Here is a 16060-nt window from a genome sequence, read left to right as displayed (position 1 = left end):
AGTGAGCCTCAGTCTTTTAGTCAGCCCTGTGCCTCACTCATTGTGTCCAGTTTCAAAACCAAGATGGCAAAAATTCTCCGTTTGAAGCTAGAAAGTGGGCCTTCACTAACTAACAATGACAATAGCGCGGTAATCTAATCTGTGGTTTTCAGTACACAGTGTCTACGAGGCCAGTCTGCTGTTTGGTGCCTAACAGATGTACAGTGGGTTTCTCTCTTTTTTTATATACTGAACGTCTGCCTGTTTCATCTGATTACTGAAGCTTTTTGTCTGATCTTGATTGGAAACATTTTATTGTAGAGTCCAAATCGATATTACTGCTTTTGGTTTGGTTGCTAAATCTATCTACTGCAACTGTAAACTGTGGCCACCTACCTGCTATATTTTAAACTCGAATGAGGAGATAGAGTGCTTCTGTGTGGGAGCATTTGTTAAAACTGCTCTTTCAGCTTGTGGGATTGTTGATAAAAAAAGAAAGAAAGAGAAGAACCTCCAAGGCATTTCTGAAACAAAGACTTTAAAGAGTCATTGTTTCATGACTTGTTTGAAGAATGTTTCAGCTCCATGTCAGGGGTGTGTCTTCATCACCAAACTGTATGAAGAAAAAATTTCGTTTTCAAAAGCATCTTAGCATTGTTTTCTGATTTGTTTCTCCATTTTGTTGTTGTTGGGGTATTTTTTCTCCCTACGCTGAATTTATGCAGAGATAGATAGTGTCAGTACGAACACTCTGGCTATTATGGTTAATTTATGATGATGCTTTTTTTTTCTCCTCCCATTCTGTCTCCTCCTGCTACGGCACAGCTTTTTCAACCAGCTCTGTCTCTCTCTCCCTCTCCCTCCTTCTTTCAGCTGTGGCTTCTCAGGACCGGGCCACCGTTGCAGACAGAAGGAGGATAGGGTCTATAAATAGAAATTGGACCAATTATGAAGCAGATGTTCCCCTGTATGGTGGTGGGAGAACACTGTCAGGGGAGAATGTCTGTGGTATTCTCAGTATCGCTCTCACTGCTCTTGTTCTTTGTTGTTCTAAGCCTGCCTTCAGACCGTCTCATTTCTTGCCTTTCTGGCTTTCTCGTTTTCTCATTTCGGTGCTACCTGCGTCACGTCACATGTAAGTCTTAGTTCACGTGCACGATAGCTGGCATGTCTGAATTCGTAGCTATCATGTCTAAATAAAACTTGTCTTCTCAGCTTGACTGACAGCCACGTAACAGATGCGGTCTGTGAGATCCATTTGTCGCTCGCTGTTTACATCCAAATTGCATTACCATCAAGAGGTAGTTTAACACAGCTCTGACGTGCATTGCAACAATTATCTTCACCCCTCAAAGAGTGAAGAGAGATTCTCTTTACAAGATAATGTGGCTTCTTAAAAGAAAATCCAGGCTAGCCCCGCTATTTGAGTCTGTGCTCAAAAATCCAAACATGAAATCATCCACAGCTATCAGGACTTTAATCGGCACTGCCATCTTTCTGTGATTTAATGGGAAATCCTCTTCAATGACAGATTTTTGCTCATATTATCCTGATAATCTGGGGGACTTCAGTGGGTCTCTGTAAACTATTTGCAGACACACATCTCTTGCACAAGAAGTGGTCCTAATAGTGTGTTGTCATCACAGGTCTAATCCTGAAACTACAACGAATGAGAAAATTCTTCAGGTAATTTTTCACACAAAACACCAAATGTTCAAATGAAAACAAGATTATAATCTTAGAAAATCCCAAAACCTTGTTATTATACAGGACAGGATATATGTTTATATACAAATATTTTACTATTAAGAATCAAGAGAATCCCTGTGTGGATTTTGACACAGCCTTGCTGTGGCTATCCTTTCTCTGGGCCAGTTCCCATCACTGTAATCGTAATTCCTGTCATCGTCATCTTCTGCATTATCATCACCTTGGTTGTCATCAGTTTCCCTGATGAGTGATAAGGCTGTTTTAGATATGCTGTAGTGAGGCTGAAGCCAAATCCATCCTAAGTAGGTTAAGGGGGTAAATCTTCAGGTCTCCAGAGGCTGGACATTTTCCCTCCCTGTTTCTCTCTCTCTCTGTCAGGATCTGACAAGCACACCAAGCCTGAGCTGAAAAGCACCCACCTCCGCTGTTCTCTTTACTGCCATGCTCTCCTTCACTCCCTGCCATGATCTATTCTTTACTGTCTGTTTCCACTTTGGTCCATGCTTTTTTCTTTCTCATCTTTCCATTTCCCACTGCTTTCTTCTTCCAACGTTTGCAGTCTCCTCTCTTATGCACCCGATGCATACATGTCATCAAGCTTACACACACCCATTGGGCAGTACATTTACATGCACGCATTTATCGTTCAAAAAACCTAAACATTATATTCTGCATCCTAATATTTACTCAGCCTACGGTCGCTCTGATAGCCTGTAGGCCAGCGTAACTGACATTGCTTCTTGGCTTCAATTTGCAACATGACTCAGTGAAGTTGATTTGAAACTTTGTGACAGATGACACAGCCACACTTGACTCACAGTTACAGTGAAGCATGGCCTAATTCAAATTAGGCAAGTGATTTATTTTCAGATGAAGGCAATAGGCTTTCTTAGCTACCTGTTAACAGCGATGAGTGTTTAGACGCATATGAATGATTGCGAATGATGGGGTAATGTGTTGTGCTCCTTTTTTGGGATGATATAAGAATCTGTTCAGAATTTTCAGAAGAGGCTCTGGGCATGATTAGGATGTGCTTGTCAGAAAGGATGGATGTATAATATACAGGCACAATATACTTCACATAAGTGTTATGTAAAGATAGATTAGCTGAATAAACAACAGAGTTTGCTCTAGAGGTAAGAGCCTCTGATTTATTATGGCTAGTAGGGGGTGAGTAATATATTACTATGCACCTTGGAAAAGTGCATGCAACCAGGTCTTTGCAGATGAAGCCAACCAAACTATTAAATACTCCACCTATCAAGAGAAATCATGGCTGGAGCAGAAGTTCACAGCTCTCAAACAACATGCATCTAATTCACATCTTGACTCCCATTCATTTGGTGCAATTCAACCCATGAGTCAGTCAGAGCCAACTTGATAACAATTGTCATCAACAGCATTACTCATAAATGTCAATGAGAAATAACATTCAAAAGACAAATTAAACCAAATTGTAGCACCTGAATCACCCACTTCAAAAAAAAAATACATACACCACTATGACGTTACAAAGGGTGTAGAGGAAAAGACTGGCAGTGCAGCAGCCAGAGACCATGGCGACAGCTGGTGAAATAGCTGTTGGAAAGTGAGCAGGTACTGAGTTCAATTACTGATAACCCGTAGGAGCAAGGGACACCAATGACTGACCTCCACTACAGCAACAAGTGAGTCAGTTTGTACACTCACCAGCCACTTTGTTAGGTACACCTGTTCATCATAAAGAGTCAATCACATGGCAGCAACCAATCATTTTTAGGCATGTAGTCAAGACGACCTGCTGAAGTTGAAACTGTTGTTGTCTGATGGATGGGCTGGTCTGGTATGTGAGTGTTTTGGAAACTGGTGATCTGCTGTCAAACAACCATCTCTAGAGTTTACAGAAAATGGTCCAAAAAAGCAAAGGTGGCTGGTTGATGCCATAGGTCAGAGGAGGATGGAAGGAAACACTAATTCAAACAACAACTCATTACAACCAAGTGCAGTAGATCATCTCTGAACCCACAACATGTTGAACCTTGAACACTTCATGCCACAAAGCTCAACTCATCTCAAACTGCTTTCATGAACATGAAAATGATTTCACTGTACTCAAATCTGCAGCACCTGTGTGATGCTATCATGTGGACCAAAATCTCTGAGGGATGTTTCCATCATCTTGTTGAATCTATGCTATAAAGTGTTAAGACAGGCCTGAAGGCAAAAGAGGATCCAACGTGGTACTAGCAAGGTGTACCTCCTAACGTCCCAGGTAAGTTTATACTGACAGGACTTTAGACGTGCAGTACACATATTTGACTGATGATGAAAATAATACAATCATGTGACAAAAAACAAAACCTGATGGTGTTTAGACTTGGTCCTATTTTAAAGCAGATCAAAATTACAAGGAAAATCTTGTGCTCAGTTTGTCAACATTAGAGAGTAACCCTCTTCCTTTTATTCTCTTTAGCTCTGAGGCAGTCTGCAATGCTGTATGCCTGAATTCACTCCAAATATGTTTGTGCAGTCGATTACACGGTTGCATTTTTTTAACCTTTTTAGCAGTATTTGAGATGTTTTTGTTTCCGTGCGAATGCACCATGACAGATGCTCACTACGTTTATAACTCCCTCACTGACAGTAACCGGGAATCAGATGAATTCACCTTTACTATGTGGCACTGGTCTGCTGTAGTGAAAGATAAAAGAGAACAATCCTTGAAAATAAAAACATCTTGGTGAAGCAGATCCACCTACCTCTGTTAGGTGAGGGTTTGGGTTGAAGCCACACTGGTTGCACACCATGGAGCGGCACTGCGTGCAGGTGTTGATGTTCGGCTTGTCATCCCCAGTGCCCATCAAGTCGGTGGTTTTGCAGACGGGGCACAGTTTGCTGCTGGGCATGGGTGCTATTTGAGGCACAGAGTAAGGGGAGGTGGGGACACTGCCTCGGTCTGGGGACGCAGAAGGGGACCTCCCAGTTCTGCTACTACCGACGTCCACCTGCAGACTCTTCCTGGCCACATGGCCCTGGCCTTGCTCTCCATGAGGCGCAGCATGCTGTGGGGTGTCATGGGAAGCCAACCTGTCACCTGTCCCATGACCGATCTGGCCGCCTGCTTTAGGTCCTGAGTCTGATGGAGGTGGCCTGACAGAGAGGTAAAGAGAACACAAAACAAGGTGTACATTAGATCTGTGTCCTAAGCTAGGAGTATAACCAGTTTAACAAAGAGACTATTGTTTACTGAGAGCCAACTGAGCATGGAAATATTTCTATTCGTCTAGGGATAGGAAAGGCTTTAGCTCTGAAAAAACTCAAGAAGCTTCTCAGCTATTCTCTCAATTACCCTTTGCAAGGTCAAGACTGAGTTTTACACACTTTATGTACATTTTACACTTTTTAAAGTCATACGTTTTAAAAATCCTTTTCAGGTTCGCTTGCTGGAAATGGCTTTATGATCACTATATCAGACTGCACTGAAGCACACATATCCACTGTGTCTGTGACAAATAAAGTCTTTGAGTCCAGTTAACACGCTTATTCTTATAAGCACACATTTGCAAACACCCAGTCCATGCTATTTTTTACTCATGAATGCAAGGCCATCTATTGCATAAACGAGAACACCGAAATAAAAACTCATTACACTCTCTGCTGGAAGTAACTACACGGGGTTACGAGCTTTTTGGTTTTTTTCTTTTGTTAACATGCAGAAACTTTAAGAAAATAACCACAGCAGCTTTTTGGAGTGATTGAAAGTACTGAAAGAAGAATAGTGAACATCATTAAGAGAAACGTGGTGTTTCCGGGTATAGACTTAGGAAAACAAAGGAACCTAACTTTGTTTTTCTGACCTTTTCTTTTATAATAAATTAGTATATATTTTAAATGCATTGCATTTGACTTTTTCTTAAGTGGGCTTTTATAGCTGTAACAGCTACTGAATATAAATAAGCAGCAGTGCTTCTTCATAAAGGGTGCATTTTGGAGTCCTTCAGCTCTGAGATGCATTAGGCGCACATATCATTAAAAGATTGTATTGTGGTTCATGATGTGATAGCAGACCACTCAAAACAGAGGCCAGGAGTAAATCAAATGCTGCCTATTTTATAGTGCCTCTTTCTGTAAAGTGCTGGTCTTTAAAGCTGGTCTGTTCTCGCCTCAGCATTCTGTTTGGGGTGGTACAAAGGTGGCGTATCAGGACTGTAAACTTTGGGTTTTCTTGCACACCCTGGCCTTCAGGCACTGGTGCCAACAGTTAAATAGGAACGGAGGATTTCCACTGTCATAACAACTTAGACCTTGTTTAGTCATGGCCGTCATCTTCAAAGACAGTCGAAGCAGCAGCCCTGGATCCACAGTGAGGGAAGTATGGCGATAATGGGGAGAATAAAGGAATTAAAATAGAGCATGTTAGCAATTGTGACTCATTGGCAAACACTTGAGTTGCCACAAAACTCTAACCTTGTTCAACTCTCTACAGGAGCTCTGTGTTTACTGCAGTGAGCCCATCGGGAAAATCTTTACTTTTCATCTATCGACTGTGAACTTGAAATTCACACAGTTGTTGACAGTCTATGGCGGACCATCACTTTCAGTCCTTCTGAGGCTACACTCATTCCTTCTCAGACATGGGATATGTAACATTGCTGGCTTCATGAATATTTAAAATGTAGGCATTCGGTGATTCATATGGGTCAGTTTTATGTTAATAATCCTCAGGGAACATTGACAGAGCAGTTACCAGTTTCACACAATATTATGTAGTATGAGCAAGATCTGACACTAAGTAACATATAATGAATTATTTTAACTTTTCTTTGATTAGCAGCTGTAATGCGATAGTTGTTTTGATCACTACAGGAGCCACGTTGTGTATGTGGTTATGGGAATAGATCCATACAAACTTGTACATATACAAATGTAGCTTAAAAACTACAGTTCACCTGCCTGAAGTGAAGTACATAATGTAATTTGCAGTGAGATCCTGATCAATCCAGTCTCAATGTCAGGGATAATCTCACATAACTAATTAATGAAGTACTGCTGTTGTGCTGTGTGCACAAATGCATGAAACTCTCTCACTCTGAATAAACACAGTACAGTGTTGTGTGCGCCAATCCAATAATGGATTTGACTCCATGCATTCAGACGCGCTATGTTGAAAAGGATACTTAATGTTATCAGGTGTGACTCGGCGTGATTGCCGCCACTGCTGCTGATTTTACGAAGGTAAGCATTCAGACATGAAACCCTCAGATAAATGAACATTTTTTTAGTAGCTGATGCGTTTTACCGTTGATCCACTGTGCAGTCTACATTTAAGTCTATGTCAAGGTGTTTTCAGAAAATAATTGCAATTTAAAACACCGAGGCACTAAGTGGAGTCTCTTGTGGTTTATGTAAAGCCTCAGGCACCATGGCTTAATGAGAGTCAAAAGCATAGTTTAAACTTGAGGACACTTTTTCAAAAGATTTCTTCAAATGTTCTCATCCATCAGTAAGTGGTAATCTACTGAGAACAACTTGTGGCTTTGTGGCGAAAGCACTAGAGACTGCTTCACAAAGTGGATAGTAAAGCATTTGTGTGTTGCCAGTCTTTCGTGCTGGGGAGCCCCATGTGAAACTTTAGATCGCGAATAAGCAGAAAGATGATTAGATTGTCTACTCAGCCTTGATCATCCATGTGACAATATCCCAATGTCACATTAATTAAAAATTGAAATGCAAGACAATGAAAATCTCAGAGGAATTTTTTAGTATTACAGGAAACACTATTCCCTGAATTGCCAAGAATTAGATGGGAAAATTTGTACCACTTTCATATGAGAAGAGTAATATAAGTTAACTGCAGAGAGAAACATTTAGCATACCTCTGTTTTACTGTGAAAAATCTTATCCCTGTCTAATGTAGCTGAAGGTTTCCCAGCAACGGACAACAGCAAAAAACATGTAGGTGCTGACAACTTTTGGACACGTGACACGCTGACTATGTAGAATAAAGCGAATAAGCCCCTGGTTACACAGGCCATCTGTCCAACACAGGTCATGAGGCAAACATTAGATTTTAGGTTTTTTGCTGGAGGTTGACTGCAATCACTGTGAAAGTGATTGATAAAGCTCCAGTCACACGAGTCTACAGTCCACCCCGTAGCAAACGCCTGTTTCTAGGGGCAAATGTTTGTTCCCCAACTAGTTCCTGAAAACCTCCTTCTGATTGTCATAGGAGTGATGCACTCATCTGCAAATGCTGGTAAGCTCTTCAAGTTGTAGTAAAACTTTAAAAAGTACAACACAAACCAGAAATGGAGAAGCTTTGCCTTCAAAGTAAAAGTTGCGCCTTCTGAAACATGTTGTCTGCAGCACTGAGACACAATTTTTGCTTTGAAGGTGACCCTTCTCCATCTCAGGTTTGCCTCTCACTTTTTGAAGTTATAACACCCTTGGGCTAGTAGTTAGTGAGTATTTTTTAGACAAACATGAAAAACTACACGCAACTGTGACAGTCTGCTAGCATCCATGCATCCATCCTCTTTTGTTTATCCAATTCAGGGTCGTGGGAGGGCTGGAGCCTATCCCAGCTGCCATAGGGTAAGAGGCGGGGTACACCACCACGCCAGTCTGTTGCAGTGCTAGCACCCAAAGCAAACGATTTCATCCAGCAACAGCCAAAAACCTCCAGGAAACACCTGCCAACCAGTTGGGGCGCACACATTTAGCCCTAGCAACCGGTGGTTGTATCACATCCAATATGTCTGACAAATTAAGCAATGTGTGCATGATGTCACATGAGAAGTTTGTACTGAAAAAATGCTCATGCTTTTATCATTACCCTCAGACAGAGCCAGGCCAGCTGTTTTTGATATTTTCCCAAGCTTCAGGCTAAGCTAATCTAGCTAGTTACTTTGAGGTCCCTAATACTGACTAAACAGATATGAGTGTGATTTCTTATCTGTAGTACATCCTTTAGGTGCTTGCTAAAACACATGCAGTGGGCATTGACAGACTGGCGATGTAATGCGAGACAGGTGAGACAAAACTAGTCATGCTAATCCTGTCAATACTTTAGCACAGGAGGGTATCCACAAAGACTGAAAGTGCTGTTTGCACAGTGATGGCCATAGACATAGTAATTCAACTTAATCCACTATTAAATATCCAGCATAAGAGTCATGGCTGAGAGCTTTTTTGATCAGCATCTAATGTTCAAGTCGGTTTTCAGTTTAAATACAGAATAACATCAGCTCCCTTTAACATCAAATCAAAGCTTTTTTTTCCAAAACGTAGTAGTCTTGCTGTTTTTGTGCATTTCCATCTTTCCTCCCAGCAAAGTTTCATGTAGTCCATGTTTTAACTAACAGTACTCATTGTCCAAATAAAAATCTAATTACTGGCCTATACAATATACCAACCCATTACATTGCTTTGAAAGGGTTTACTGAACAATAAAAACCACTGCAGCTATACAATAAACAGCAGGCATTCATTTATATTTACTTTTATCATTTGGATTAAAAATTGTCCTCGCACTGACATCTGGTGTGCCAATTAGGTCCGTTGGTAGAGGGGTAGTCATCAGACTGATGTGTGCTTAATTTTAGCTGGATAAAGTTTCAGAGTCTATACAGTGGAGATGCTACAGACACAACATTAAAACCACTCAAAGACAAATACTGACCATCTAGTCACACTACACTGCTCTCATAACTCCCAGGTCCCAAGTGTGAACAGTCTGATCCACAGAGACCTCAACTGGCAACTAAGTGCACCCAACAAGATTCCCCAGAGAGCCCATGTCCACGGCAAATCGGGGCTATTTTTACAGGATGATAGTTTAAATACTTGTGATGTAGTGTATGTTTGTATCTGGTTTAGGCTTTCTCTCTGTTGGAAATGAACCTGTAGCTGAGGCTTCTGAATGAATGTGCCTCCTATTTAGCAGTATTTAAAGGTCAGAGTAGAAAGGGTTAGGGTGATGAATGAGATGTGCACATGATTAATGGCATTATTTGATGCGAATGTCCAATTGCATGTTCAGTGTATCAGTAAAATGTAAATCCACCATTAAGTATCTGTTTGTCGAAAAGCATCAACAACTATCGCACTTGTTTTTCAATCAGCGCCGGGTACGTCACATCAAAAAGAAAAAGGAAAGAAAGAAAATGCAACAAGGTTATGTTTATTTCCCAGAAGGAAACACTTACAGCTTCATAATTATCCAGCAGGGCAGATTTAATTCTGTCATTCAATGGCTGCTGGACATTAGACAAGAGTGTTTCTGCGTTTAAGTGAATCATCGGGGTTAAAGAGAAACAAAGCAGGGGTTGGCACACATTTAAGCAATTTCTGCAAAAAAATATATAAAAATAAGAAAAAGTGATTATTAGTTGTTGCCACTAACAACCAGAAAAGATGTCAGACACAGAATGAATGATTTTCAATTAGTTTTTTCAATTGGTCAAACCTGCCAAAAAAGCTGCGACAACAAGATCCAAATCAATGTTATAAAGCGTGTATTACAGCATCTCTGAGGGCACAGCACTTCTTGATTTCATTATTTACACCACTTTTCATACTTTAACATCAGACAAGCTTGGCTGCCCCTAAAAAATGATGAGCAGCCAAGTCATAGATGAGGGGAAAGCTTACTCTAGAGCTAACATATTCCCAATCTTGCTGGACAAATGTAAAAGCAGTAGTTGCAGTGATGAAACTTTTAAGTTTATCCTGCAATGCCTCACATCATAAATGTGAAACATGGTTCAGTACATCAAATGGTCATTCCCAAAAAATCACGCAGACGTTCCTTCAAAAAGCAACCTCAAAGACAGCACGCAAGCTGTGAGCTACAGCTGTATTGTGTTTTGTGGCGATTGTTACTCTGATGGCAAAACGCATCCAGTGTGTAGTTGTGACTAGACTGGACACAGTGTCTGCGCTGCCAAAATATTCAACGTGGCATCCAAGTTCAGTTTCATCCGCAGAACAGCCTGGAAACACAAAGAAGATGGTACTTGACTTGGATATGTGGTTTTAGCCAGCTTCACGAGTAAAACGTATTAAAAAAAAATCGGTTTAATTAATAAAATAAGTTTCTTCTTTTTTGAAAGTTTGATAATGTCGCTATTATTTTCCATCTGTGAGTAATTGTGTTAAATAATCGCGATCTCATTATAGACAAAAATAACTGATTGTGATTTTTCGCCATGAAGTAGCAGCGCTGGTAGACATCCATTTTCTGTTTATAACAGTGTCATTAGTAAGGGTGGCAATGAAGAACTGGTTCCAAATAATTAAATCTTTTGCCTCCCAGCTTATCAATTCGTTTAACAATGCTGGCTTGTTTTTCTGACAGCTATGCATTGACTAACAATGATGTCAAACTCATACTGAGTCTTTTGTTTTTTTTACTCGGTTACTATAATGTGTTCAGCCACAGAGATAATGTAACAATTGTGCTGATGCTGAAAAACTGTGTAGGACTTCTTATTTCCACAAAGAAACAAATCAGGAATCAATAAGAGAAAAGGTGAAGGCGCTAACCTATAATTAGAATCAAAAACAGTATTGGTAGCAATGATATTCTATAAATGCCCCTCCCTGGTGATAAACAATATGAACTGCTTTGCATTTGGAGTGTGCTCAAAGTCTTTGAATTTGAGTGTATCCATTACTTGTGATTGGTTTCATGCACTCTGCTTGTGTCTGGGTTCGTAAAGTACCAGTATCAATACTCAAACCCGCATTTAATATCAATATCAGTTCTCCACCAGTTGAGTTTTTAGACTGATAATAAGGAGATGCCAAAGCAGCAGGACACTGAGCTCATCGCTGTAAACAGGAACTATTTGGAGCTTGTGTCAGACTGCCTTTCAGTTATGGTCAATAAGTCAGGATGACTATGCACTTAGTCAAAGCTGTTATGATAAGAGAAGAAGCAGAAGAGTGGCTCCCCTAGCTTCACAGACTCATACAGGGGCTCAGATAGAGTTCTCTAACTGCAGTAAATAAAGTGTAAAACTGTCAGAATTGGTCCCAAAAACCTCCTACGTGGAACTTGCTTTTGAATAAAGCTATATAAAGCATATTATACCCTTACTGATATTAATAGGCAAACCCATAAAATGGTGCACCTCATTTTCATTCAGATGAAAGTCTCCTATCTACAGTCTCAACCCAGGCGTTGTCTCATTATTTCTTAAACACTCACAAGGTCTTTGTAAAGGAATATGTTAAGGCAAGATTCAGACTGAATGTGCAGCCACAATCTTAAAAAGACTGTTTAAATTAGCCATATGATATACTCTCTGTCTCTCTCCCAGCCGATTTCTTATAATGCCTCCCTCGGTCTTTTAGTACACTCAGTCTCTCAGCAGTAGACATCACTTTATGAGATACCTTAGGGTGGATACCAGAGAGAAATCAAGATATAAAAGAATCATGAGGTTACAAGGGAGCTATGAGGATTTAAACCTGTTCCAAAGTGAATAGATGGGATGAACGGTAAATGCTTGGACGAACAGAAACACGAAGAAGACTGGACATTATTAAAAGCGTACGGTGTCCTTTTGCAGACCACACAGATAAAGCCCACTAAAACTCACTGTGGAATAAAAAGAAGTTAAGCAGCAGCGCAATGCAAAAAAAAAAAAAGGCATCAAAAACCAGACGTCTGTTGCAATAAGAAATCTGCACATAGCTTTGAATATCAGGCTAAAATCTATGGAAAGAGACTGTAAGCAGGTGTGGCGAATGTAAGATGCAGCTGTGACTGTGACTGTGCATGTGCATATTCAGGTCTACAACTGCTGAACTGTATAATTAAGGCAACATCAGATCTTGTTGGAAGGGCAATCCCTCCCACACACCCACACAGAAAACACAGACCTGCAGGCTGCTACATGTGATCACACTAATGATTTGTGCTGGCTTTTGGGAAAGGCTAATATTTTATTAGCCGACATTGCTGTCAGTATAAGCCATCAAGGGGTGGTGGGAGGGTGTTAGGGGGAGTAGGGGTTCATGTAGTGTATGTTCCTGTTAATCTGAAGGTGATGCTGTCACATGAGAAGCTGCCACAACGCCATAACGCGTCTGAACTGAGTGTCTGGGTTTCTTGTGGTGAGATGCGAGCACCACTCTTGAGGAGAGGAAATCACGCTCTTTTTTTTCTCTTCTGTGCAGTACACAGAAAAGTGGAAAAAACAATTTTCACCGGATGCATATTGATTTGAGACTGAGACTGAGATCTGTTAACTGGGACAGCTGTGGGTTATGCTCTCTGGCACTGCTCTTCCACTGACGCTGGCGATATCTAAGGGTAGCTTTGTCATCCTACAGACGTCTCCTTGCAAGGTGGAAGGTGATTTGTCATGACTCTCTATTTACTAGCACTGATGTCGAGGCATGCTCGGTGGAAATCATCATGTAATGGAAGCGATCGAGCCCTTCAACGTGAGATCCAGTGCACTTTGAATCATTTACAATTATTATTATATAATATAATGTAATATATATATATATATATATATATATATATATATACATACTTAACACTGCCTCACTACGTGGCTCTTTCATTCATGATACTTGCTGGTGCCTCGGGACAGACACCGTGAAAACGGGCGTAAATTCCTACTTCAGACGTCTGAGAGCATATTTACGTTTTATTGATTGCACATCGAGACCGTTGCATATTAATTTTCTTATTAACAGGGCGGTGCTGCCAAAAAAATTACAAATAAAAAGCATAAATTGGTCTGAAAGGGGGGTGGTGGTAAATTGTGTTGACAGTGATATTGAAATAAATAATTTAGCACCCATTCAAGTCTATCTACACGCAGTCGGTTGATCCTATATCTACGCTGCCCATCGTTAGGCTACTAATGTACGCTACACACCACGTTGCCGTGTAGCCTCCCTGATTCCTCTCCACACTTTGGCGGAGAAGCGTCCTAGCTATTGCTGCTACCTGTTAATCCCCGGCCCGGGTCCAGCCCCACTTCCTCCGGCTGGCGCTCCATTGCTGGGCTTGATGAGCTGTCCAGAGTCCGGTGGTGCTGAAATGGAAGCCGGAGCCCCTGCTGCAGGGACGGCGGGGCCGGGCTGTCCCGCCTGTCCCTCCCCTTCCATGCTGGCCTCGTTCCCCATCGCCTCGGGATAGGTCTCGATGGACAGAAACGATGTTGTAGATGGTTCTACAGCTGTGGTGAAAACTCAGATGAAACTCAGCGGTGCTCCCCTTCCGCCATCATCACCTACAATTCAGCATCCCGCACGGAGCACGCGCGCTGACGGAGAGGGTGAGGGAGCGCGCTGACGCAATGGGTGGTGACTTGTGTGGCTCGTACGTGCGCGTGCACGGTGGTCACTTATCTCAAGCGAGCCTCGAGACACCACGGCGCAAATTCCCCTGGCCCGAGACCTCCAGGGCGCATGACTGGAGAGCAGTGAGGCATCCCTGATTCAGAGCACGTCGTTTCCTTTATGGACCGTTTGTTTAGTAACCTAAATGATGGAGACACCAAACAAAGCGAAGTGTGTGTTTGAGATGCCTGACTACTTTTTGCAGTTTCGCTTTTGTGAGCCTGCTGAAAGTCAGAGAAAATAAAATAATACTGAAAGACTTCAAAACATTGTGTCAAAGCAGTTTCCAGCCAATGGTGTGGCTAGAAATAATCCAATAATATTATATTTGCAATCTTAACAGGAGATTTGTAAGACAGACAACCTCTCTTTTAATATTAGCTTTAAAACTTTCAGTACTACCTTAATTATGCTGCAATAGGGCTAGACTACTGGGGGCTTCCCATGATGCACTGAGCGTTTCTTCTTCACTTATCTTTTTTTACTCACTGTGTGTTTATAGACCACTCTACATTTAATCATTATTAATCTATGTCTTCCACAGCCTGTCTTTTGTCCTGTCTTCCTCTCCTCACCCCCAGCCCATCATGGTAGTGGGCTGCCCCTCTCTGAGCCTGGTTCTGTCAGAGGTTTCTTCCGGTTCTTAGTTTTTCTTTCACACTATTGACATGGCGCTTGCTTTTAGTTAGGTCTGATAGTTGGGGTTTCTCTGCATTACTGTCTTTACTTTACAAAATTAAGCACTTTGAGGCAACTGTTGTTGCGATTTGGCACTATATAAATAAAATACAATCGAATTAGCTTTCTTGCAAGACATAAAGTAAAAAAAAATCCTGTTAACGTAATCCATCTTTTTTATTCAGCAAAAAGAATAAAATGATATGGAATCAAGCACTTGTACCTGAAATCAAATGAAACACAGTTAAACCTCTAAAAATAGTTGCACAGATCTTCAGGAAGTCCATAGTCGGCCACAAGTGATTTGGTTATACTTGCAATTTAATTACATTTCTCTAGAGCTAAAGCAATTATTGTCATCCAGCAGACAATTAATCACCAAGCATTTCGGGCTAATCTTTCAAGTCATTTAAGCAAAAAGGCCAACTGTTCCCTGGAGCTTATAACATGTGAACTTGTTTGTTATCTTGGTCTTTTGTGATGTTTGGGATTGTGGTTTGTTGGACACAAAAAGGAAAATGAAAAGATCATTAAAATAATTCATTGTTGCACCCAAAGGAGTAAAAACCAGGGCCAGAGTGCACCTCCATCTCTGTGTTAAGAGATAATAGGGTAATAGCACCATCAGCAAAGAATGATGTCACACAGTGTACTGCAATCATAGCTTTCCTGTTCTGCACTATGGTAGTGCTGCAGTCACTCCTGCATGTTAGTGCATCTCCATCCACTGGCCCTCCTTGCATTTAAAAAGAGACAAGAGGGAGCATAGAAGGAAGAGGCAGATTAGAGAATGTAGCTCAGTCAAACAACTCTTATGTATTTATAAGCTCTTCTGCTGTCCTGCTGCTTTCTGTTTGTTGTCACTGAGGACTTTTTGGAGTCCCCAGTGACATGAATAAATATGAAAAGTCCTACATTTATTTTAGTAAATGTAAAACTGTGCTTCATCTAAGATATAAAAATGCATGAATAACACTTAAAAAATGAGAGTTTTACTACAGATCCAGTAGAGGTGAGTGTAATTTTATAAAAACCAACCCCCAAAAAGCATACTTCCATACGAATCGTCTGTTAATTATAATTTTCTGTTAATGGTAAACATGACTATGACAACAGAAGGACATCTATTCATATAATGTCTATCATGTTTTGTGTTTACTGTGAAGAAGCTGGTTGCAGTTCTAAGTCTATGTCTCTGTAGCAAATCATCAGTGACATAACACACCGCAGCATGGATTTACTTAACTCAAACATCTGCTGCACTCAAAATGTGTGGCCGAGGGGTGTTTTTTTTCTTTAAAACCCACTCCCACATAGGTTACTGTGTGCTTGCTTCGCTGCTCTG

General features: G+C 41.0%; 1 protein-coding gene across 3 annotated transcripts in view; it reads right to left on the bottom strand.

Annotated features, from left to right (window-relative positions):
* The window catches only part of bsnb (bassoon (presynaptic cytomatrix protein) b), a 78136-nt gene extending 64050 nt beyond the window's left edge, over positions 1-14086 (bottom strand). For all 3 annotated transcript variants that reach the window (XM_014336786.2, XM_014336787.2, XM_014336788.2), the window contains exons 1-2: positions 13643-14086; positions 4428-4818 (exon numbers count right to left, since the gene is read on the bottom strand). In XM_014336786.2, coding sequence (XP_014192272.1) covers positions 4428-4818; positions 13643-13821 — 570 coding nt within the window. In that variant the 5' untranslated portion in view covers positions 13822-14086. The remainder of the gene's footprint in view (positions 1-4427; positions 4819-13642) is intronic.
* Between the last annotated feature and the right edge of the window lie 1974 nt (positions 14087-16060).

Source organism: Haplochromis burtoni, unplaced genomic scaffold (assembly GCF_018398535.1).
Source record: "Haplochromis burtoni strain Fernald_Lab_line unplaced genomic scaffold, NCSU_Asbu1 Contig_156, whole genome shotgun sequence".
Classification (NCBI taxonomy): Eukaryota; Metazoa; Chordata; class Actinopteri; order Cichliformes; family Cichlidae; genus Haplochromis; species Haplochromis burtoni.
The sequence above is the reverse complement of the archived record's forward strand: the minus strand, read 5'-3'. Positions and strand labels throughout refer to the sequence as shown.